We start from the raw sequence: 21,829 nt of genomic DNA on the forward strand, positions 1-21,829 counted from the left end.
CACTGTACTTAAATGGCCTACAGTCACCAGGCCTCAGTCTAACAGAGCAACCGAGGAATGTTTCCAGCACCATTCTGAAGGCCACAGCAGGTCCAACCTGGTGCTAGTGAAGTATGAGTGACCGGTATATATGAAAGGGGTCAACAACAGTCATATGAGGGTGTTTGAAAGAATGACCCATCAAAAATAACCATTACTGAAACCATTTTCAATCACTATCTTACACTCAAGATCTTATATATGAATGAATCCTTGGCCATTATTTGATATTTACCAGGACTGAACATTTGAATTTCAGTGCTGCATTTGCAGTTTTCCTTTATTAAGGAGAAATTTGATGTTTGATATCTTTAAACATCCTTTTTTTTTTTTTTTTTTTGCCTACATCTACCCTGCTTTGCCATCCCTTTACAACCAGAGGGAGGGAAAAAAAAACCAAAACAATTTTCATTGTCGTTTTTCAGTGTATCATTTAATGTACTCTCACAAGTTGGTGAACAGGTACAACTTTGTTGCTCACTGTACTAAATCACACATCCATTGATAGTATAAATAGCCAACCTAATAATAATAGTACACATTTTCAAATACATAAAATCATCAAGTATCCAAGTCTTAAGTTATGGACATCAAATAAAAAGGCATACAAAATATTGCAGATGTTGGAAGTCCAGTTTGAAGCACACACCAAAAAAAAAAAAAAAAAAAAAAAAAAGAAAATAACTGGAAAAAAGAAAAAGATCACATTTTTAACATGGCAGTTAATTAGTAAACAGAAGGTTTGATAAAGACTAAAAAGTTCCTAGACTTTTAATTGACAAATATTGCAACAATTAAGCATTTATATTAAAAATAGTTACTGAAAGGGAATAAGTGTGTGTGAGAGACTTCCTGCACAAGACAAAGGCAACAGTTTAGTTTTTTTTTGTTCCAAGTAGAAAAATGAAACACCTTTTCCAAATGCCAACAGGAGTCGACTCCCGCTCGATTGCCTTTGTTCCACTTCGATTGTAAGGCATTAATGGATGATCCATCTGATTTGAAGAAAGGCATACCTCTTTCTAGCCAGTCTTGAAACTGAATTCTAAAATTGAACAAGGTACACATAATCGTTCACATTAAGTAAAACATCTTTCCTATTTTTTTTTTTTTCCTCTTAAACACATTTTCAGGCAACGCAAGGGCCAATCAAAATCTTTGGGATGCATTTGCAGAAAACAGTTAATCCAACATCTTACAATGATACACGACTCTTCTTATTTTTTTTTTTCTGGGCACATGAAGAAAAAACTCGGTTCACACAACTCTTGTTTTTCTTTTTTTCTACATTTAATTTTGAAACTAGAGAGGGGGGGGGGGGGGGGGGGGGGGGGGGGGGGTTCATTTACCAAGCATGGTTTTCCAAATTAAAATACTTCAACACAATGAAGAAAAAACAAAACAACAAAACAGAAGCCTTCCAGGTAATAAGCTAGCAAGGTTGAATTGAACTCTTCTGTGTTGGAGGGTGGGGTGGGGGGGGGGGGTTGGCGTGGCTGAATGTTTGGCTCTACTGGATGCAGCAGTTATTGCGATGGCCGTTGGAATCTTTGAAACGCAGGCGCATCTTTGGACGATATTTCTCCAGGTAGATCAGCTGCTTGCTGTTGAACGCTCCTCGACGCTTCCTGGGAGAAAACGCAGACGTGAAGTCAGCTCATTTCTGCAGATCCATTACTGTCAAATCCATAATGCATGCTCCCATGATGTAATGTATTAAACATGGACAAGGTTTCAAATGATGTCATTGTATAGATAACCTGCTGTTTAAATTTCTGTCTGCGAGGGGCAACCAATCACATGATAGCTTAAAGGAAGGGGGGGGGACTAAAACAGCTCATTTCAGACAGAACACAAACCGAGGGGCTGTATTTAGGACCAGTATAGGCCCCGCACTCTGAATCACACACAGTTACTCTGATAAGAGTCCAAGAATATAAATACTGGGTTGCAAATGTCAGAATGGGTCCCCCTGTAGGAGTAAATTTACAGAAGTAGCAATTTTCTCAGAGCAACAGTTGAGCCAAGCCCACAATGTTTATGTATGAAGCAGAAGGGTAAGCTTAGTGAAAGTCCACTAACCCAGTGTGCACTTTCTACAGCGTAACTACAGTGATGATGAATATATGCAGTGACATGGTAAACATGTGTATAGCCATTAAACCACAACTTTTTTTCTCAATAGGATTTTATGATTCTGCTAGAGTATAAACCGTACTGTGATAATTATCCTTTCATTTCCTTTATATCAGGGATATGTGGACAAATGAAAATCAAATATGATGATTCATAGTAGAAAAAAAAAATTGTGGGTTTTATCTGCAGTGCTCTGCTCCCACCATAACCTGTAAACATTTTCAATCCAAACTGGCTGGGACCGTCCTCATCGTATTGATTTGTTCTGCACTGTTTCCAAATGCTCTTTAAACATTTAAAGTGATGACACACACTTTAAAGCACTCCTCCTACTGATTCACTCTTATCTCACTCTGATACCTCTGCTATTTACAGATATGACTCAGCCCTCCCTGCTTTATGTATCACTAGAGTATCATGTTACAGCAAAACATAAACAAAATACAGGACTCTCTCAAAGTTACTGCTTTCGTTTGGCTGCACATAACAGCCAAATGTAACTAACTAAGGTAATTTTATGGCTCTTTAAAACTCAATTATCAGGAAGCTTCTTTAATCATTTCCTGCCAAACGGTTTTTACTTACTGTCGAATGAACTGGACAGCATCCTCATACTTCATCCCACATTCAATCAAAGCCAGCGCCACCAGAACAGGAGCTCTGCCAAAGAAGAAGGTGCCAAGAACGCCCGTTAATACAAACTTATACAAAATAAGATTTTACTCCAGGAAAAAACCTTTATGTAACACCCCTCATTTAAGTGCTTTTGATGGGTTTCTGCAAAAACCTTCAGAATTTTCAGGGATTTCAAAGACTTCCTGTGAGCAACGCTTCCTCAAAATCAGATTAAAGCAAACAGGACAGAGACGGGACCAGGCAGGTCGTCTGAACCGAGCACGCACGCACACTTTGGATAAAATGAGGGTGAGACCGAGCGTCATCTACAGCAGGATGAAAGGAAAATGCAAATGGCTGCCTCTTTGTTTGAGATCTTCCTGGTTTGTTTTTCAAACCGCAACTGATAACAACGAGCTTATTCCTAAACTTGTATATTTATGATCATTTCCACAGTGCTGGGAGCTCAGGTTTGGTAGGTTATTTATTTAAAAGGTCAGAAAATAGGGACTTGATGGATTAAAACTACTTTGTTAGAGAAAATCCCCCAAACTAAGTTTAATTACAATGCTATAAAAATGATGAGAAAACAGGGATCATTCTCAAATAACTGCTTTAGCACAGACTGCTTCTGTATCAGAGTACAAAGAGAAGCAAGAGCCACATTTCACTGACAGATATCCCATCACAGTAAAATATAAAAACTTTCATCTTGGTGTCAGTGACTGTTACCTCCCCAGCCCTGCTACACAGTGCACGGCGATGCAGCAGCCCGGCTCCTCCCTGAACTTCAGCTTCAGCAGGTTCAGCCAATCGTCCACGATCTGGTTGGAGGGAGGAGCTCCATCGTCGAACGGCCAATCCTGGAGAAAGGAGAGGGAGGGGCGGGGGAAAGGGGAAATGATGTCAGTGGCCTCAGTTTCTTGGAAACCAAAACAAAAGAAGTGTGAGGGCTGAGCCGACTGCAGGGAAAGAAAAATGTTGTTGCAGCAGCGGGGACACCTGTGGAGCTTTTCTTCCCACTTGTTCAGAGTCTTCACTTTACAAAACCTCTAAATCTGTTCATGGGTGCACCCCCCCTCCCCCTTTTGTTACACAATAAAAAAAAACTGAAAAGGAACCTGTCCCTGCACACTGGGGAAAAACCCCCACAGCTATGGCAAAAACTACATTTGTTTTGGCTTGAAACATTAGGAGTCATGATGAAGTCAGAGGTTTGGACTCACCAGAACCTGGATTCCCTCTTTGACCACCAGGGTGGCGTCATAGGTGGCCTCACAAACTCTCACAACCGTGGTGACTCCATATTTCTTCAGCTCCTGTAATCAGACATCGCACCAACATGACTGGCAAAGCTACCTCCAGGACACTGGATATGTATAATTATATTATGTATAATTCTACAAAACAGGCATCAAAGTGATTCTGATGATGCGTGCACACATACACAGATTTGCTCTTTGTGGTAAACACTACACAATCACCTGTGATTATTTGTTTTTAAACAAAACCAATAAGCTTTCTTGCTTCAAACTGAACAGAGATTTAGAGATAAAGTGATCAAACGATCAGGGTGCACATTCTGTAACATGTGCGAGTGACACAGCTGTTCATGGACAGCTTATCAAGGATCAGCAGCACGTTCTGCCACCTTGCAGCTGACTGCAGGTTCCAGTTGTGAAGATAAAGCTCCAATATACTTCATATTAGGTCAGGTGAGTCAGTGGTACCCTTCACATCAGTTTTTGCTTCGACTGCATGCCTCAAAAGTTGAGCTAAGTTAAACTAGATCGGCGCAAGTGACGAGTTCGTGAAGAAAGCCCACTGTTGAGTGGACAAAATAACCCTAATAATTTGAAATCCACTCAACCATCCGTCTTCACCTTTTGTCCTCACTGTTAACTACAAAATATTTCTCAACATGTAATCACCGGTCATGTGCTTCTCCAATGTGGGCTTCAAGTTATATACACACTGTGATATTATCTGTAAACACTTTGGCTCACCTCTATGAACTTGTTCAAGGTGGCGTTGGTGGGATTGTGGGTAATGAGGAACCTCATGTTTTTGTAGGTAATCTCCACAGGGGCTGGTCTGTTCATTCGAGCCATTGTGACAATGTTTAAAAATAAAAAAGTGTAACAGAACTCAAATGTCTTCCACAGAGTAAACACTAATGTAAACAGTTAAGCTCGGAGGGAATGTCAAACAAATGTCCAACAAGTTTTGAGGAACTCAAAAACAACAACAAAAAAAAAATCCTCCAGTCTTCTTCAAGGTTGGCAAGGCTAAAAGTAAAAATAAAATTAAAACAAAACAAAAAAAAACCCCAAAACAAAAACAACAGGCAAATTCGGGAAGTTGGCAGCCGAAAAAGGGCGGACAATTGGAAAAGTAACTCAAAACCCTCTCCTTCGGAATAAAACAAAAGAAAGGAAGGAAAAAAAAAACAAGGCTGGTTCCACCTTGATTCTGGCCAGGCGGAAGCCGACGAGGGCAGTGTGCAGCAGGTGGAGTTACCCCATCCAGGCCAAATTTACGCTGGTTCTGGGAGGAGTCCCGGTCCTGCCAACTTTCCGGGGTCCCTCCTGTGGCTCAAGTGCGTCGGATTGATGGCGAGTTTGGCTGTTCACTCGTCTGCATAGGCGGCGTGCTGAGCCTGGCAGTAGTCCCCACTGCCCTTCAGAAACTCCATAAATGTGTGACCCAGAACACCACAGAACTGCTGCAGGACACAGAGGGGGACAGGAGGGAAGACAACACTTAAAGAACGCCCGCTTCTGTCCAGTTCTGGTATGCTAACATTAAGGGGGAAAACTTTTAGTATGACTGCAACACTAATGCCAGATTTTGGAAAGAACAATGTATTGATATTTGATATGGAGACACACCCCGTTTAGAAAAATTACCTTAACAGTAACTGATTAATAAAACTGTTGCTTTCCCTAATATTTAAGGGCAGTGTTTAACCAAGAGTAATAAATAATCCCTGTTATAGACTTTTAAAAAATGTTTCAGTATTTTTGCTTTTTCCTTTATTTAAAAAAAAAAAAAAAAAAAAAAAAAGGAAGACACACTGGCTTTTTTTTTTTGACTGACTGAGCAAAATGCTACACTAGCCTAAGACTCCTAAATTGTTAACAAATTGTCAAGTTTTGTAAGAAACTGCATGCCACCTGGCCCTGATCAGAGATGCACTGATCGTATAATAGTGGAGTCCCCCCCTTTTTTTTGGTCACCTCCCTTTTTGTGCCAGAAAAACCAAATGAATAATTTTAAAGTTTTGCCCCCCCCCCCCTTCCCCTCATATTCATCTCACTATTTTTTAAACATTTTGCCAGAGCAAAAGTGATGTGATGCAACAGAAATATCAGCCACTTGTATATATAAATATCCCACTTGGGGATCCAAGTTAACAAAGCTGGTATCTGCTGATACAGTCCTAAAAAGGAGTGGCACAATAACTGCATTGATATTTAATAATGGCACATTAATAACACTGAGGAAGGTGTTCTGTTTTTTGTGCACTTATAATTTGCATTCAATTAATCTGTCAAAAAGACACAACTGAACGGAGCCACAGATTATTTATTCACATTCTGTAAGGAAACTGTAATGATACCATCCTTGTTAAGTTTTTTTTTTTTTTTGTTTTTTTAAACTATGATAACCAGGAAATGAAGATCTGATATCATGACAGCTCTAATCCCCAACGCATATCCATAAGCCCTAAAAGTCAAACATCCCACTCCATCAGAGTGAAAGGCAGAGGGATTAAATGACAGAGGAAGCACAGGGACAAAGCACAGTCCTGGATTCAAAGTTGGCCGCGGAGTTTCAGTAAAATCACGAACCACGAATAAAAAACAAAAACAACGACATTTCTTTATTTGAATGTTGGAGTGACTTTCAGACTTGGCCACCACACAATCCTGCTACAAACACAGATTAAAGGACTAACGGCAGCAACACAATCCCGCTGTATAATTTTCTTTAAATTAGCGACCCTGAAACCGGTAGTTAAAATCGCAGCCTTTCTGAGCTTCTCATTTCTGAACCTTTAAACTCATTCCGAGTTTAAATTCACACTCAAATATATGATCAGCCACATTAACAGTGTGTGAGTCGGGGGGGGGGGGGGGGGGGGGGGGGGGGGGTGTTGATTCCCACGCAGAAAAGCGGTGTGTCAGATAATAGCATGATTAACAGCAAAGCGGACTGGAAAAGAGAAATCTCTACCTGCCGGTATGTTACATAAAGTCCCACTGCAGTGCTGTGTGATAGCCCACCTCGTGTGCAATACAAATGAAACGGTGTGTGTCATTTCTGACATCTAGGTCGTTTGTGTACGAAGGCTCAGCTCGCCGCGGGGCCTTCAGCGGGGCTTTAACACACACGCGGTTACGATCATCAGAAATCTGACTCACTAATGGCTTCACTGCAGTTTCCTTCCTAATGCTCTTGCCCTTTACACCTTGCAGAAGTTCGTTACCTGAGAGCCCGCTTACTGGAAAGGTTTTCTTCGGCTTATGCTAGAAACAGTGAAATCTAAGCCGGTCGGGCATGCTTTGTTAATCTGCTGCTTTTCCGGCTCAAAAGCAGCATCTGCTTAGAAATATTAACAAGCACCTAAAAGCTATCAACTAATTAAAGGGACGGTGATTTGATAAGAGAAGAGAGGCATGGAGCACAGAAGAAGTGGTTTAAATAGCAGGCATGCCACTGCGTTGCGTTGCAAGGCTGTAAAGTGTCCTTTGTGTGAGGATAGACTGGGCGCCATCATATAACATTAGAGGCCTATAGGCGATGTCAGGAGCTGTGGCAAGACTGCACGCTGCTCGGAGGTGACAAAAACGACGCCTAACTCAGACACCGGCTAGGTAGCCCGTGTCGCAAACCACCACCGACATGTCATTTACAGGTTTCATTTATTTAAAATAAATATACGTCGATTTTAGATGGCAGAAACTTCGAGTGAAGAGCCAGGACCAGCCCGAGCAGCGCATCCGCCAGCCGCTTCCTAATCGTGACGACCATCTCGCAAACCTTAGATCACACTCAAATACCGAGACAAAGCCATGTCCAGTGGATTTACAGCATAAGGGAAACGTTAAGTGACAGAATCATGGGGATATTAAACTGGGTTTCCATCGAGCAGGCCGTGATTTCACCGAAGCAACGTGAGGGCCAGCTGGTAACAGTTAACGATAACGTAGTGATTTACAACAGCAGCGTAGAAGAAAGCCAGAAACAAAATGGCAGCCACGAAAAACTGGTTACTTACTGGGATATGCTTACTCATTGAAGATTGTAGCTTAATCATACAGCCGGTCCCCAGAAAAAGGTAAAACTATGAAACGGTTCTTCACCATACAGTCTGGTGCTGTTTCTCCGAGCGGAGCCGAAGTCTCCTGATCTGCCGGGAAAGAGCGAGAGAAAGAGAGAGCGAGAGAGACCGATCTCATTTCCTGTCAGGACTTTCACTATAAAACACCGGTCCTATATTATAATATAATAATATTAAAAGCAATAAGAGGAATTTCACTAGTCGTCAGTCTTGCACATCACTGTGAACACTTCTATATTAAACTGCTTTTCATTTCACTTTGTTGTACTTTGCACTTCTTTGTGTTCAAATAATTTTCCTTAGCCAGGACGTTTAGCATTTAAAGGACATTTAACCAACCATTTAACATTTAACCGTGTATGTATACGTTTGTCCCTGTGTAGATTAGAGAAAAATTCTTGTTTTTTTAAAGTCATTAAAGATGTATGCTGTACAATCATTCCACCCTGGAAAAAGAACAGAGATAATTAAAAGCCCAAACTTACCATGACATTCATGCCTATGATGAGTGTATGTAAACTTTTGACCACAACTGTATGTCTATGTCTAAGTAACTCTCTAATGCAAAAATCCACCTGTAAAATTAAAGTTATGAGATTTTACCAGAATGGCAACATGTTGAAAATGAGTATTTTTATATGTTAGTCTTGACTCCAGCTCTAAAGTAATTTGTTAAATACCTGACAATGTAATTCTTAGTCAGGATTTAACCTCAGATTAAAGCTATGTTAGTGGTTTTGTCATGTAATTAATTGAAGGGTTTGTTTTAATGATTTCTTAAAGCATATAAAAATATATAAAAAAATTATTAATAAAAAAAATTTCCATTCGCACACCTTTGCCTTTATTTCGAAGATAAACGGAGGAAACTTCCGGTCCGTTTTTTTTCCTTTTTTTGCTTCTAGCTTGACTGGTCTCGTGAAACCCCACCCTGAAAATGTGTGGTGCTATGTCCAGACATTTCTCTTCGTCCAGGCAGCAAAGGTCAGTCGGTGACTGTGGCCTAATTGCACCTTCACCTCCAGAAATCACATGATGACAGAAGACGACAGAAATGTTCCGAAATTTTAACGTGAATGAAACACTGCTTATGACTGGATGTGAAGATGACTTTGTCTTATTTACATTTCAAAGCTTGAAATGTAAAGGGGAAAAACAAACAAACAAACAAATTAGTTAATTTATGTGTTCTAAAAATTATTTTTTCCTGTGCTTTGAAGCACAGATGTGTGTATTAAATATTCTATTAAGGTAAATTTACGTGATAGTGTGCAGGAACATTTAGGACAAGTATGGGTTAGAAGTCCCCAGATCCAGTGGGATACTCAGTAAGAATTGATAGAGAACAGCAGAGCTAAGATCCTGTGGGACTTAACGGTGCAAAGAAACAGCCGCTGATCGCTGATAACAACCTAACCAGACATGGTGGCTGATGAGGAGCAGTCAAGGGCAGGCATCAGAAAAAAGGAGCACAAGAAGACTGAAAATTACCAACCACGGACTGAAGGAATAACTGGAACAGATGAATAAGGTCATGTTAAAACCAGTCCCAGTTAGTACTAGAAGCATCATGGCCTATGGCTGGCTGCACTAGATTCCTGATTCCAGGTACAATATTTGAGGTCTAGAAGAGCACAGTTGTAATACCTGCTAAGATAAGAGGATCTGTACTAAGATACTATGCACTGGAGACTCCAAAATCCCAGGTTCTCTGGTGGTGTATCCACTGGGGACAGCACCTCTAGGCGTGTCCTGTGGTGTCTAGCACTGGAATTTTAGTAGACCACTGGCCCCTATTGTTCAGAGGGTGGTGCCTCTGAGATCTGTAGTTGGATATTTGAAACTATAGATAAGGGTATAGGGAAGACGTGACAGGAGAAAGCAAGTTTGAGGCTTTTCTTGCATTTCACTTGGGATTCAAAACAGGGCTTTGACTTTGATCCCTCCCTCCCCATTTTTTTCCCTTTTTTAAAATGTATTTGAATTATGAAGTGACTACAAAATATGAAGTTTGTGGGTCGTCTTTACTGGCACCGTTATTTTACTGGCACTGTTTTAAAGAGCACACAGACTAATTATGTTGAAAAAATCACATTCTCAACATAATTCAACTGTCCTTCGGTCCAACATCAGATTGAGGAAAATGACTGCAGCTCTTTATACTCTTGAGGATATTTGAGGGCGCGTGGGAGTTTGCCCAACGAGTTTACATGTGGTTTGTAGATTTGGAGAAGGCATTTGACTGCATCCCTCAGGGTGTCCTGTGGAGGAGTCCTTTGGGAGTATGGGAAATGTGGCCTGTTATTGCATGCTGTTCAGTCTCTCTACCACTGTAGTGAGTGTTAATAACTCAGATTCAACTTATGGGGGTTGGACTCTGCCAGGGCTGCCCTTTCTCACTGATAATGTTCATCATTTTTATGGTCAGGATTTCTAGGTGCAGCCAAGCCGTGGAGGGTGTTGGGTTTAGTGGTTTCAGGATGTTGTCTCTGCTTTTTGCAGATGATATGGTTTTATCGGGAGACAGACACCCTCTCTATTTTTAAGATTAGGCTTAAAACTTTCCTTTATGATAAAGCTTATAGTTAGGGCTGGATCAGGTGACCCTGAACCATCCCTTAGTTATGCTGCTATAGGCCTAGGCTGCTGGGGGGTTCCCATAATGCACTGTTTCTTTTCATTCACCTTATTTACTTTGTTTATACTCCTCTCTGCATTTAACCATTAATTGATATTAATCTCTGTCTCTCTTCCACAGCATGTCTTTTCTCTCCCCTCAGCCCAACCGGTCGCGGCAGATGACTGCCCCTCCCTGAGCCTACTCAGCACTTAGCACTTCGTACCTACTCAGCGTGACTCAACACGGTTTTGTTTTGTTTCCATTACAATTGTGTACCACCTCAATGTGGGTGGAGTCAATATAGCAACATGGGCAGAAGTCAATTGATGTAATCTGTATGCGACTCAAATGCGTCCATTAGCTTGAAGACCTCCTGATACACTTTCTCATTTCTCGTCTGCCACCAAGCACAGAAACGTCTGCACCTCGCCGTAGGATCACGGTGTTGGTTTGCGTGTGAAGCCATTTTCTTGCTCTCAGGTTTTAAAAATGGCACCTTTGATTCTGTGAAGGCGTCGCTCTCGTGTCTCAGCTAGTGATGACACTCCCTCGTCAATCAGTGGCATGCTGTTTTTCAACATCACATTTTTGGATCGCCTTGGATTGCTTGGAACCCCGGCTGAGTGGGTACTAAAAAAGCACCCGGTACCAGGATCTAATGAAAACCTTACAAACTGTGCCGAATCAAGTTAAGTCATACTGAGTAGGTACTATTGGAAACGCAGTATAACAGACAGATTGGTGCAGGGTCTACAGTGATGTTGATACTGTAGCAGTTTTTTGTGGTGAAGGGAGAGGGGAATGTAAAAAAACTCTTGAAAGGCTCTTGATTAACTGGTCGATCTACATTCTCACCTTCATCTATGATCACATACTCTGAGTACTGACTGAAGCAATGAGACTGTGAATACAAGTGGCACAAATTAGCTTCCTCTAAAGGGTGCTTTCCCTTAGAGGTAGGATGAGGAGTTCAGTCATTTGGGAGGGACTCAGAGTAGAGCTGCTAGAAAGGAGGCAGCTGAGGTGGTTTGGACATCTGAGTAGGCTGCCTCCTGGATGCCACCTAGGTGAATTGTTTTGGTCACATCCAACTGGGAGAAGGCCCCGGGCCAGACCCAGGACATGCTGGAGTGATTATGTCCTTGGCTTGCCTGGGAGCCCTTTGATATCCCCCTAGTAGAGCTGGAGGCAGTGCTGGGGAGCTGGAGGTCTGGGGATCTCTGCTTAGACTGCTTCCTTCGTGACCTGGACCCAGATAAGTGTCAGAAAATGGATGGATAGATTGAAGTCACATTTCATGGGATGCACTTTTCAAGAACCAATATATGTTGTATATTCACCACTGTACCATATTGTCATACTGATCAAATCTACTTTGAATACACTCAGGTGGTGTCTTGGAACATCTGCAGGTAAACTTTAATCTGTCTGCCTAGAAGTAAACCACATGATTTTCTTATTTTTTTCTTCACTCTTGATTTGGGTGCATCTGTATAAGAGCTTTGATCAAAGTAGTTATGTCTTAATCTTTTATAAATCCTCTATTTAGGAACAAGAGCTGCATCATTAACCAGCACATTAAACTTGATGCTGAGAGGATGTGAAGCTGATCTCCAGAGCCACTGAGTCCCAATTTACTTTCACAGGCTATTTGATGAGTAATTCCTAAGTCATCAGCATCTAATCCTGAGTCATCAGAGGGACGCATTAGAATGAATGGATCACTTGGACCAAGACTGATTAACTAGCACACATTCAAAATGTGAATTGCATTAATTACTAGTATAAGCTGGAAGGAGTCAGTATAACAAGTTGGCTAAACGTGCCACATAATGTACATGAAGGATCAAAATATTAGTAACAAGCAAATAATATTTACACAGGTACACCAGGAAAGAAAATGCATATTTTCCCTTTAAATAGTACCAAATTACACAGTTTACATCCATCTAGTCTTTCCCACTTATCCTGTTCGGGGTAGCAGGGGGCTGGAGCCTAGCCCAGCTGTCATAGGTCGAGAACCCAGACTTTCTAGATGTTATTCTAGCTGTGAGGCAGTAGTGCTAACCACCATGCCGCTGTGCTAGTTACACAGTACACAGTTACGTTTTTTTAAATTGTTGAGAAATTACTTGGAAAAACCTGAACCTGTCCAGCCTTCAAGTGATCGAGGGGGTTATTCATAACTCCACCTGTATGTATATGTCCTGCTGTAGAAAATTGAAAATGTTGTGATATTTTAATTATAAAATATCACAACATTTTCTGTGATGAATTTTTCAGTCTACTTCTACAACTTTTCATACTTTTTACAGAAACTGGTCCATTGGTATGGTAAGGATACTGGAAAGTTGTGAGGGGCATTTCTAACTCTGAAAATGTGTGTGTGTGTGTGTTCATACACCATGATTTAATTGTAATTTTCCATTTCTAATCTCTACATTGTGATGTTTGACAGTGAACCATGGCTAACCAACCAAGAAGAGCCAAATACAGCCTGACTATGATGACTTCATTGTAGTCCGATGTTAATCAAAGTATTAAGAAATCACCAGTTCATCAATATGTTGGTATTAAAATGATAACATATCACACATAATGTACTCAGACATACCTTAAGCTTTAAAATGTATTTTTATAGTATTATTGAAACAAAATAACAGAAAGAATAATAAATACTTCTCAAAAAAATAAAGGGAACACTCAAATAACACATCCTAGATCTGAATGAATGAAATATTCTCATTGAATACTTCTGTACAAAGTTGAATGTGCTGACAACAAAATCACACAAAAATCATCAATTTATTAACCAATGGAGGCCTGGATTTGGAGTCACACACAAAATTAAAGTGGTAAAACACACTACAGGCTGATCCAACTTTGATGTAATGTCCTTAAAACAAGTCAAAATGAGGATCAGTATTGTGTGTGGCCTCCACGTGCCTGTATGACCTCCCTACAATGCCTGGGCATGCTCCTGATGAGGTGGTCTCCTGAGGGATCTCCTCCCAGACCTGGATTAAAACATCCGCCAACTCCTGGACAGTCTGTGGTGGATGGAGCGTGACATGATGTCCCAGATGTGCTCAATCAGATTCAGGTCTGGGGAACAGGTGGGCCAGTCCATAGCTTCAATGCCTTCATCTTGCAGGAACTGCTGACACACTTCAGCCACATGAGGTCTAGCATTGTCCTGCATTAGGAGGAACCCAGGGCCAACTGCACCAGCATATGGTCTCACAAGGGGTCTGAGGATCTCATCTCGGTACCTAATGGCAGTCATGCTACCTCTGGCGAGCACATGGAGGGCTGTGCGGCCCTCCAAAGAAATGCCACCCCACACCATTACTGACCCACTGCCAAACCGGTCATGCTGAAGGATGCTGCAGGCAGCAGATCGCTCTCCACGGCGTCTCCAGACTCTGTCACGTCTGTCACATGTGCTCAGTGTGAACCTGCTTTCATCTGTGAAGAGCACAGGTCGCCAGTGGCGAATTTGCCAATCCTGGTGTTCTCTGGCAAATGCCAAACGTCCTGCACGGTGTTGGGCTGTGAGCACAACCCCCATCTGTGGACGTCAGGCCCTCATACCATCCTCATGGAGTCGGTTTCTAACCATTTGTGCAGACACATGCACATTTGTGGCCTGCTGGAGGTCATTTTGCAGGGCTCTGGCAGTGCTCCTCCTGTTCCTCCTTGCACAAAGGCAGAGGTAGCGGTCCTGCTGCTGGGTTGTTGCCCTCCTACGGCCTCCTCCACGTCTCCTGGTGTACTGGCCTGTCTCCTGGTAGCGCCTCCAGCCTCTGGACACTACGCTGACAGACACAGCAAACCTTCTTGCCACAGCTCGCATTGATGTGCCATCCTGGATGAGCTGCTCTACCTGAGCCACTTGTGTGGGTTGTAGAGTCCGTCTCATGCTACCATGTGTGTGAAAGCACCACCAACATTCAAAAGTGACCAAAACATCAGCCAGAAAGCATAGGTACTGAGAAGTGGTCTGTGGTCCCCACCTGCAGAACCACTCCTTTATTGAGTGTGTCTTGCTAATTGCCAATAATTTCCACCTATTGCCTATTCCATTTGCACAACAACATGTGAAATTGATTGTCAATCAGTGTTGCTTCCTAAGTGGACAGTTTGATTTCACAGAAGTTTGATTTACTTGGAGTTATATTGTGTTGTTTAAGTGTTCCCTTTATTTTTTTTGAGCAGTGTAGTTTTGTTCAGTAAATTTGTGTTTTTTTTTTTACTTTTTGAATAATTAATGACATAAGAAAAATTCTGTCATAGATAAAAACAAACAAACAGTGTAGGCGTGACAAATATAGCCATTAAAAATTACTCCTTTATAAAATGTAAAATAGCTTTTCACTTGAGGAACAGGGAAATAGTTTCTAATTCAGTGACTTTTGACATCTTTCAGTCTAACCAGATATATATGTATATATATGTATACATATATATATATATATATAGATGGATGGATGGATGGATATATATATATATATATATATATATATATATATATATATATATATATATATAAAATCTTTTTTTTTTAAATCAACATCTTTAGTTAGAAATCCCTTCAAGAACGAAGGTCACTATGTTCAGTAAACAAGCTAAAAATATGAAGCCTTTTATTTCAGACTCAACACAAACTTTTTACTGTTATAATAATGTAAATTACAGAAAAATAAAAATACTTTATACGGGATCATTTTCTGCTGTTTGAAGTGACAAGTCAACCTATCCTGGAAGGATAAAAACAGCTACATGAAAACAGCTGGATGCACTCATTAAGAAGTTTTTTTTTGTCATATTCCCATAAAGTTTTAAATAAATTAAATAGTTTTTTCACCATTAATAGAGGCAGTAAATGCAGCACATGACTTGACTTTGGAAACAGTAACAAAACAAACCTTTAGTGGCTGTTCCAGCACTAACACGTGTATCGCATGCAGCAGGTGGAGCTGGATCTCGACATGAAGTGTTACAAATTTTAACATTTTTGAGCAGTTTAAAAATGAGACATTTGCTTTGAAAGGTGGGATTGAAAATAAGAAAGATCATGTGATACACTGACAAACCCCAGAATAGCCAATAGTCGATTGATCCAACTTTGTAATAAGATATGCTTCAGTAAACTGTAAGTAATGGCTATAATAATTTAGCCTTACAGTTTATTTTCTGTTACTTCTAAATAAATTACAGAAAAATTAAAATTTGCTGCCACTTTTAGAACAGTTTGAATGATACACTTTGATTGAGATTGTTTCACCACATATAAATACATCATATTAGAAAGTGGTACCATTGATGATCAACTACTTAAGAAAAAAGTATTATTTTGATGCTGTTTCCTTTCAAGAAATGTGCTACAGATAGAAGCGTGGTGTCACGCTGCACTCTAGCAGCTCTTCAGTGCTTAGCCTGTCAGTACCAGCAGCTATTGTCTGCTTTTTATAACTGTGGGTTTTCATCTCTGTGGAATAAATACTTTTGCTCCCATATCTTTCTGGAAGCACACATAGAACTGCTGAGCTCTGCAGTTTTACTCTGCAGTGACACAAAAGATCCACTGAATTGTTCTCGGCAGCAGCCAATGAGCTCGAAGCAGCGGCGCTTCAGTGTCCACCGGCGGCTGGCTGATGCCAGTTTCCAGCTGGATTCCCGTGGCTGTTTTGCGGGGCAGAAAGAATTTTCTAATCCGTCATCATTGTACCAATTGTCTATAAAAATTAATGTGCAAGTGAAGCTCTGCTTTCACAGGGGGGGGCTATCAATTTCCAAATCACAGTTCATGAGTACAAAAAAAGAAATGAATGACTCTGAAGATTTCAAGGTAACGGCATCTACAGTTTGCATTTTGATTTGATTTTAGCAGGATCCATACAGGGTTTTTCCTTCATATATATGACTTCACTTTGTTTGATCCATGGAGTATTGCATTTTTAATTCTGAAGTCTTTTTTCATTCAGTATGTTTTCAGATTTGATTGCTTACACTTTTTGGCGATCAGCTTCACAGATACTTGACCTTCTCCTACCATTCTTGTGATAGAGGCACTGTTTGTTTTCCAGGAAGGCCAAAATAGAAGCGACGACCAAATAGACGGCACCGGGATGAGTCTAGGCAGCAAGAAGGGAGTCAGGGTGACGGGGAAATATGTGCATCCAGTTGATTGGAGCAGCAGAGGAGGCGGTCCATCCATCATCCACACTCCCATCGGTACCCCGATGACTCCTAACACCCCCACGATTATCTCAATTGGCCCTGTGCCTCACCAGCCCCCAGAGCAAGTTGATGATCCCTCAGTGGATGAACCTGCTGCTGGGGGGGACTGGACCAGAGAGGATTCATCTCAGACCAGAGTGTCCTATGGTGAAATGGGTGTTCCGAGGCAGACCATGGAGGAGCTGAAGACCATCCTGAGGGACAGTCCCCTGCTCAGCATCCGGGAAAGACATGAGGGGAAACCAGGGAGTCCCTACACGTACCTCCATGCAAGCAGCACTGGTGGTGGAGGGCCCAACGGACGTCAGGATGATGGAAGCTCTCACAGGGCGTTCAGCACCTTCAAACCTCACTCTGACGCTTCCAGAAGGGGGCCCAGGTCCAGAGATAGCACATCTATTCAGCTGCCTTCCACCATGGATTCATCCAGCTCGTTCAGGTCTAGTGCAAACACAAATAGGCAGCCTGGAGTCAGGACCCACACATATGCGAGCGGTGGCTCCTGGGGAGAGACTGGAGGTTCTCATTCAGGTGGGTGAAGTTTGATTAGATTTAGCCAAGTTTTTCTTGATAGGAAGAAAGAAATATGTTGAAAAAGTATACATTTAGTATTAGAACTATACCTTCCAGCTCAGGGAAAATAGAAATTGCTGGCTCGTAGGGCTGTAGCATTGAGTCCTGTCTCATTATAAAAATTTTGGTTATTACATGACGGGACTTCATTTAACCAGCACAAGATACTGACGTCTGCTTTATGTCCTGAATATAAAAAAATGACACATTTTTTGTTTATTTTTTATATTTTTGAAAGAGTCACCTGATTTAAAACCTTCTTAATAACTTTAAACAATTTGGAAAAACACTACCCAGTTTGAGGCTTTTTTCAGTGAGATTTGATTTTCTCTGCTCACTGTATTATATTCAGTGGCTAACAGTGGGAAATTTTACACTTGTCAGTGGCGTCAGTGGACAAACTATGTCACTGTTTTGACACTGCCTCAAACCCAGATCATTTTGGCTTGACTAGCGTGGTCCTGATGGTGTTACTTGAGCTTTGAGATTGTGAAATCTCTGACTTAAAAAACAAGCTTTTAATTTGTCCTTTTTAAAATGTTTTTTAAACGTGATGCTTTGTATTCAAATGAAAGCTTGTCAAATGTTTTTGCAGATATTTCAAATTGTTTTCCACAGATAACGAAAAAGACACAATCGAGATCTCTGGGAACCAGAGGTTCATTGCAGCCATGGAGCAAATTAAACAGCAAATAGCGCGCGAGAACATCAACTTCGTCCGCTTTGAGGCCACTGACCTCCACGGGGTGTCAAGGTCCAAGACAGTGCCTGTCCGCTTCTTCCATGTAATGAACATCTATCTATCTATCTATCTATCTATCTATCTATCTATCTATCTATCTATCTATCTATCTATCTATCTATCTATCTATCTATCTATCTATCTATCTATCTATCTATCTATCTATCTATCTATCTATCTATCTATCTATCTATCTATCTATCTATCTATCTATCTATCTATCTATCTATCTATCTATCTATGACTTTCAGAGTGGTTTCAGAATAACTGATAGATGTATTTTAGATCTTTTGTTGAGCGCTAGGTTACATGTCTTTATGTAAAACTAAGTCAGTTACCCACGGCCACAAGAATGGCCTTCAGTGTTTTCATAAAACCTCCTAATAAAAGGTGAGTAGTGTTTTTAATCTATATGTTGCATTGACAGGAGAAAGCACTATATGGGGTACCAATGCCAAGAAGCTATTTGGAGCTAACCCTGAGCCCAAAGAGCAATGAAGTGGACCACGCCAACACTGCCAACTTCTGTAGTGATGTCCTTTTGATCCCTGACCTTTCGACCTTCAGGGCCCTACCCTGGGCTGAGCAAACAGCACGGGTCATCTGCGACCCATGCACCATCACAGGAAACCCCCTTCGCACTTCGCCTCGCCTCATTGCCAAGCAGCTTCTCGGCCAGCTCCAAAGCCTGGGTTTCTCTCTGCACTCATCCTTCACCTACGAATGCTGCGTACTAGGAGCTCCAGACCGGATCGGACCAAAGACGCTCCTGTTTCCTGCCACCACCCTGCTCAGCAACCATGACCTGCCTTTCTTCCAGCAGCTGGTGGATAGCATGTACTGCATGGGGGCTGACATAGACAGCATGGCTTCTGCAAGTGGCCCTGGCCAGATGGAGATCAACCTGAGGCCGGAGTTTGGGATTGCTGCCGCTGATAGCGCCTTCACCTTCCGCACTGGCATCAAAGAAATGGCTCGCAAACACAGCTACATTGCCAGCTTTTTCACTGACGATGGTCTGTACAATGCGGGTGTGCTCTCACATAGCCTGTGGGATGCTAATGGGCGACGCAGTATCTTCCACAGTGGAGAGAGAGCAGGTGAGCTCTCTGAGATTGGTAGAAAATGGCTGGCAGGCCTCCTCACCCACTCTGCTGCGCTGAGCTGCCTGATGTCACCTGGCCTGGGCTGCAGGAGTCACATTGCCAAAAGCATCAAAGACCCCAAGCAGATGCTGTATGCCACTTGTGGCTGTAACGATAACAGCAGCTCCTTCAACATCAAGTGTCACGGTGGGAGGGAGACGCATATTGATAACAAGCTGGGCTCAGCCATGGCAAACCCTTACATTGTCCTGGCAGCTACAGTGGCTGCAGGACTGGATGGTATCAGACGAAACCTGAATGTCGAAAGCGGTCTGAACAAAGCCCCCTGTCAACAGAAGGAGTTTGCCATTCCAGTAAAGCTTGACGACGCGCTGGAGGCATTGGGGGAGGATCATGTCATCCGCAGTGCCCTCGGAGAGCCTTTTATTCAGTATTTCATTGCCATGAAGAAGTTTGAGATTGAGACCCAGGAACTGGATGATGAGAGGAACAAGTGCTTTGAGTATTTCATATAGAAAGCCTCAATTTATTTCAGATGAAACACATTTCCTCCTGCCACACAAATAAAAGCATGGGAACCAGCTGCTTGAATGTACAAGTTTTTATTTTATACGATGTTGATAACTTATTATTAGACACTGTAGATCGTTTAGAAGACATTTCAAAATAAAGGTATTAAACCCCCCCAAAATGCAAAGCAGTGTTGTGCTATTTTGTTGTTGTGTGTACACAGCAAAAGGATTGTTCTGCCCAATGTTTTTTAATGTGAAGAAGAGCGGAGAGTCAAAAATGTCTTTTTCCTCCAGCGGGCACACACACAAGTAAATGGAAACCAGAAAATCGACACATCGCTTCAAAGAACAAACACATGTAAATTATCGATGCCAAAAACGTTACCACAGGAACCAAACATTGGCCTATTATCTGCAGTCGAATATGCGGTGTCAGCAGTAGCACAGCAGAGCTGAGTCAGCGTCCATTTGGTCACAGATCCTCGCTGACCTCACACCTAATGTTCTCTTACTGGGTAGCAAAGGAAGAGCCACCATGTATGCTACATCCATCCTTTGCGCTCTTGTTGTTTTCCCTCACTCACTGCTAAACATCCTCACTCCTCTTCCTGTTCCATGGACCATAAAATATTCATGTGAGCAGCTTCTCTATGTTAGCGGTTTGTTTTGACGCTCTGAAAATATGCTTTACAATACACATGTTGAAAATTCAGTATGGCCCGGACAGATTTTGACTATTCTACATGTGATGACCTACACAAGAAGGTAATGTATATTTTAGAGGGTTGAACTATTCAAATGATAATCTGTTTTGATGACAAAGACGTGCAACAAATGTCTGTTAGGCTTTTGCCTAAATGTGCTAAAACATTTGCAAATGTTAAAACAAGAATTAAAAATGCTTTTTTTGATGTGCAGTTATTATTCGGGAGTTGAGCCAAAGCAGCTGAGACATGGTTTTCTGGTGTGTAATGAGCATACTAACCTCTTGGGGTCGCTAGCTTGGCTGTAATTAGACTACTTATATTTTCCTCAGTATGAATCAAAAAGACTGAAATTGATAGCACTCATCTTACATGACCAGATGACTCTGTGGTTTTGGGAAATGACACACCTCTACACACTGTGTATAAAGATGCTTAAATTATGATTATCATAATTATTTGAAGCAGAAGAGTGCAATGTCAATTCAGACTATTTACAAACAAGCCAATAAGAACGCAATGACACTTCAACCCTGTGAGGACGTTATCATCATCAGTGATGACCCCAACAAGAGCTCTCATCTACTCTTGTTGCTGAAGAGAGACGGTTTTATGTCTTACACTTGAAACATTCATATATTTTTGGGCACTTTGTCATGGTACAGACTTAATTTAAGAGCAGTCAGAGACAGCCTCGAAGGTATTGCATGATGACAAGGAATCTGAAGAACATTTTCGCAGCACTGTATTTTTAACTTACCCATCATGTTATCTGTTCAAGCAGTCTGTCAATTCTTCTGCCACACCAGCAAAATGGAGATGAGTGGGATTTTGCCGGTGTTGCTGTCATCATTGAATGTGTAGTATTTAGTGTTATCACTGTGAGTGCTTTAAAAAAGAACAAATTTTCTTTGAGGTTTACTCAATAACCTGCGCAGACTGCTTTCTGTAAAGTCACTGAGGAGTCACGCTGGATGTCATCACTTTTACACATCTATGGAAACCTTGAGAAACAGCTGAGAAAATAAAATCTGGAGATACATTTTGACCTAAATTGATTATGACTCCAATCTCATTGTGCATTCTGTATAATGACATTCTATTCTATGAACTAAAGGCAGGCTTTTCTAGGATGAATATTCTAAGTTGCACTTTATTTGAAATCTGTGGAATCAGATGAAAAAAAGTTTTG

The 21,829-nt window shown here is 41.4% G+C and overlaps 2 protein-coding genes across 3 annotated transcripts; one reads left to right on the top strand and one right to left on the bottom strand.

Annotated features, from left to right (window-relative positions):
* Nucleotides 1–450: 450 nt before the first annotated feature.
* Nucleotides 451–8,235, bottom strand: ptp4a1 (protein tyrosine phosphatase 4A1). Its single transcript, XM_030734690.1, has 6 exons — nt 8,075–8,235; nt 4,797–5,515; nt 4,017–4,109; nt 3,523–3,653; nt 2,761–2,835; nt 451–1,667 (listed from the first exon to the last, which is right to left on the bottom strand). The coding sequence occupies exons 2-6, from the start codon at nt 4,899–4,901 to the stop codon at nt 1,550–1,552; spliced, it is 522 nt and encodes a 173-aa protein (XP_030590550.1). The 5' UTR covers nt 4,902–5,515; nt 8,075–8,235; the 3' UTR covers nt 451–1,549.
* A 772-nt stretch (nt 8,236–9,007) lies between these two features.
* On the top strand, nt 9,008–20,010 carry lgsn (lengsin, lens protein with glutamine synthetase domain). 2 transcript variants are annotated; one of them, XM_030740426.1, is made up of 4 exons: nt 9,008–9,121; nt 16,847–17,531; nt 18,192–18,358; nt 18,743–20,010. In XM_030740426.1, the coding sequence occupies exons 2-4, from the start codon at nt 16,889–16,891 to the stop codon at nt 19,934–19,936; spliced, it is 2,004 nt and encodes a 667-aa protein (XP_030596286.1). In that variant the 5' UTR covers nt 9,008–9,121; nt 16,847–16,888; the 3' UTR covers nt 19,937–20,010. The 2 variants fall into 2 exon arrangements, with proteins under 2 accessions (XP_030596286.1, XP_030596275.1); XM_030740415.1 differs by lacking the exon at nt 9,008–9,121 and adding an exon at nt 16,422–16,608.
* The last annotated feature ends 1,819 nt before the right edge of the window (nt 20,011–21,829 follow it).

The sequence above is a fragment of the Archocentrus centrarchus genome, chromosome 1 (assembly GCF_007364275.1).
Source record: "Archocentrus centrarchus isolate MPI-CPG fArcCen1 chromosome 1, fArcCen1, whole genome shotgun sequence".
Lineage (NCBI taxonomy): Eukaryota > Metazoa > Chordata > Actinopteri > Cichliformes > Cichlidae > Archocentrus > Archocentrus centrarchus.

Excerpts from the sequence above, each read along its gene's own strand:
- lgsn (XM_030740415.1), top strand. The coding sequence starts at position 16,567 with ATGAGTACAAAAAAAGAAATGAATGACTCTGAAGATTTCAAG. Across the intron at positions 16,609-16,846 it reads ATGACTCTGAAGATTTCAAG|GAAGGCCAAAATAGAAGCGA; the intron begins GTAACGGCATCT and ends TTTGTTTTCCAG. Across the intron at positions 18,359-18,742 it reads TGCCTGTCCGCTTCTTCCAT|GAGAAAGCACTATATGGGGT; the intron begins GTAATGAACATC and ends TTGCATTGACAG.
- ptp4a1 (XM_030734690.1), bottom strand. The coding sequence starts at position 4,901 with ATGGCTCGAATGAACAGACCAGCCCCTGTGGAGATTACCTACAAAAAC. Across the intron at positions 4,110-4,796 it reads CCTTGAACAAGTTCATAGAG|GAGCTGAAGAAATATGGAGT; the intron begins GTGAGCCAAAGT and ends GTCTGATTACAG. Across the intron at positions 3,654-4,016 it reads AAGAGGGAATCCAGGTTCTG|GATTGGCCGTTCGACGATGG; the intron begins GTGAGTCCAAAC and ends TCCTTTCTCCAG.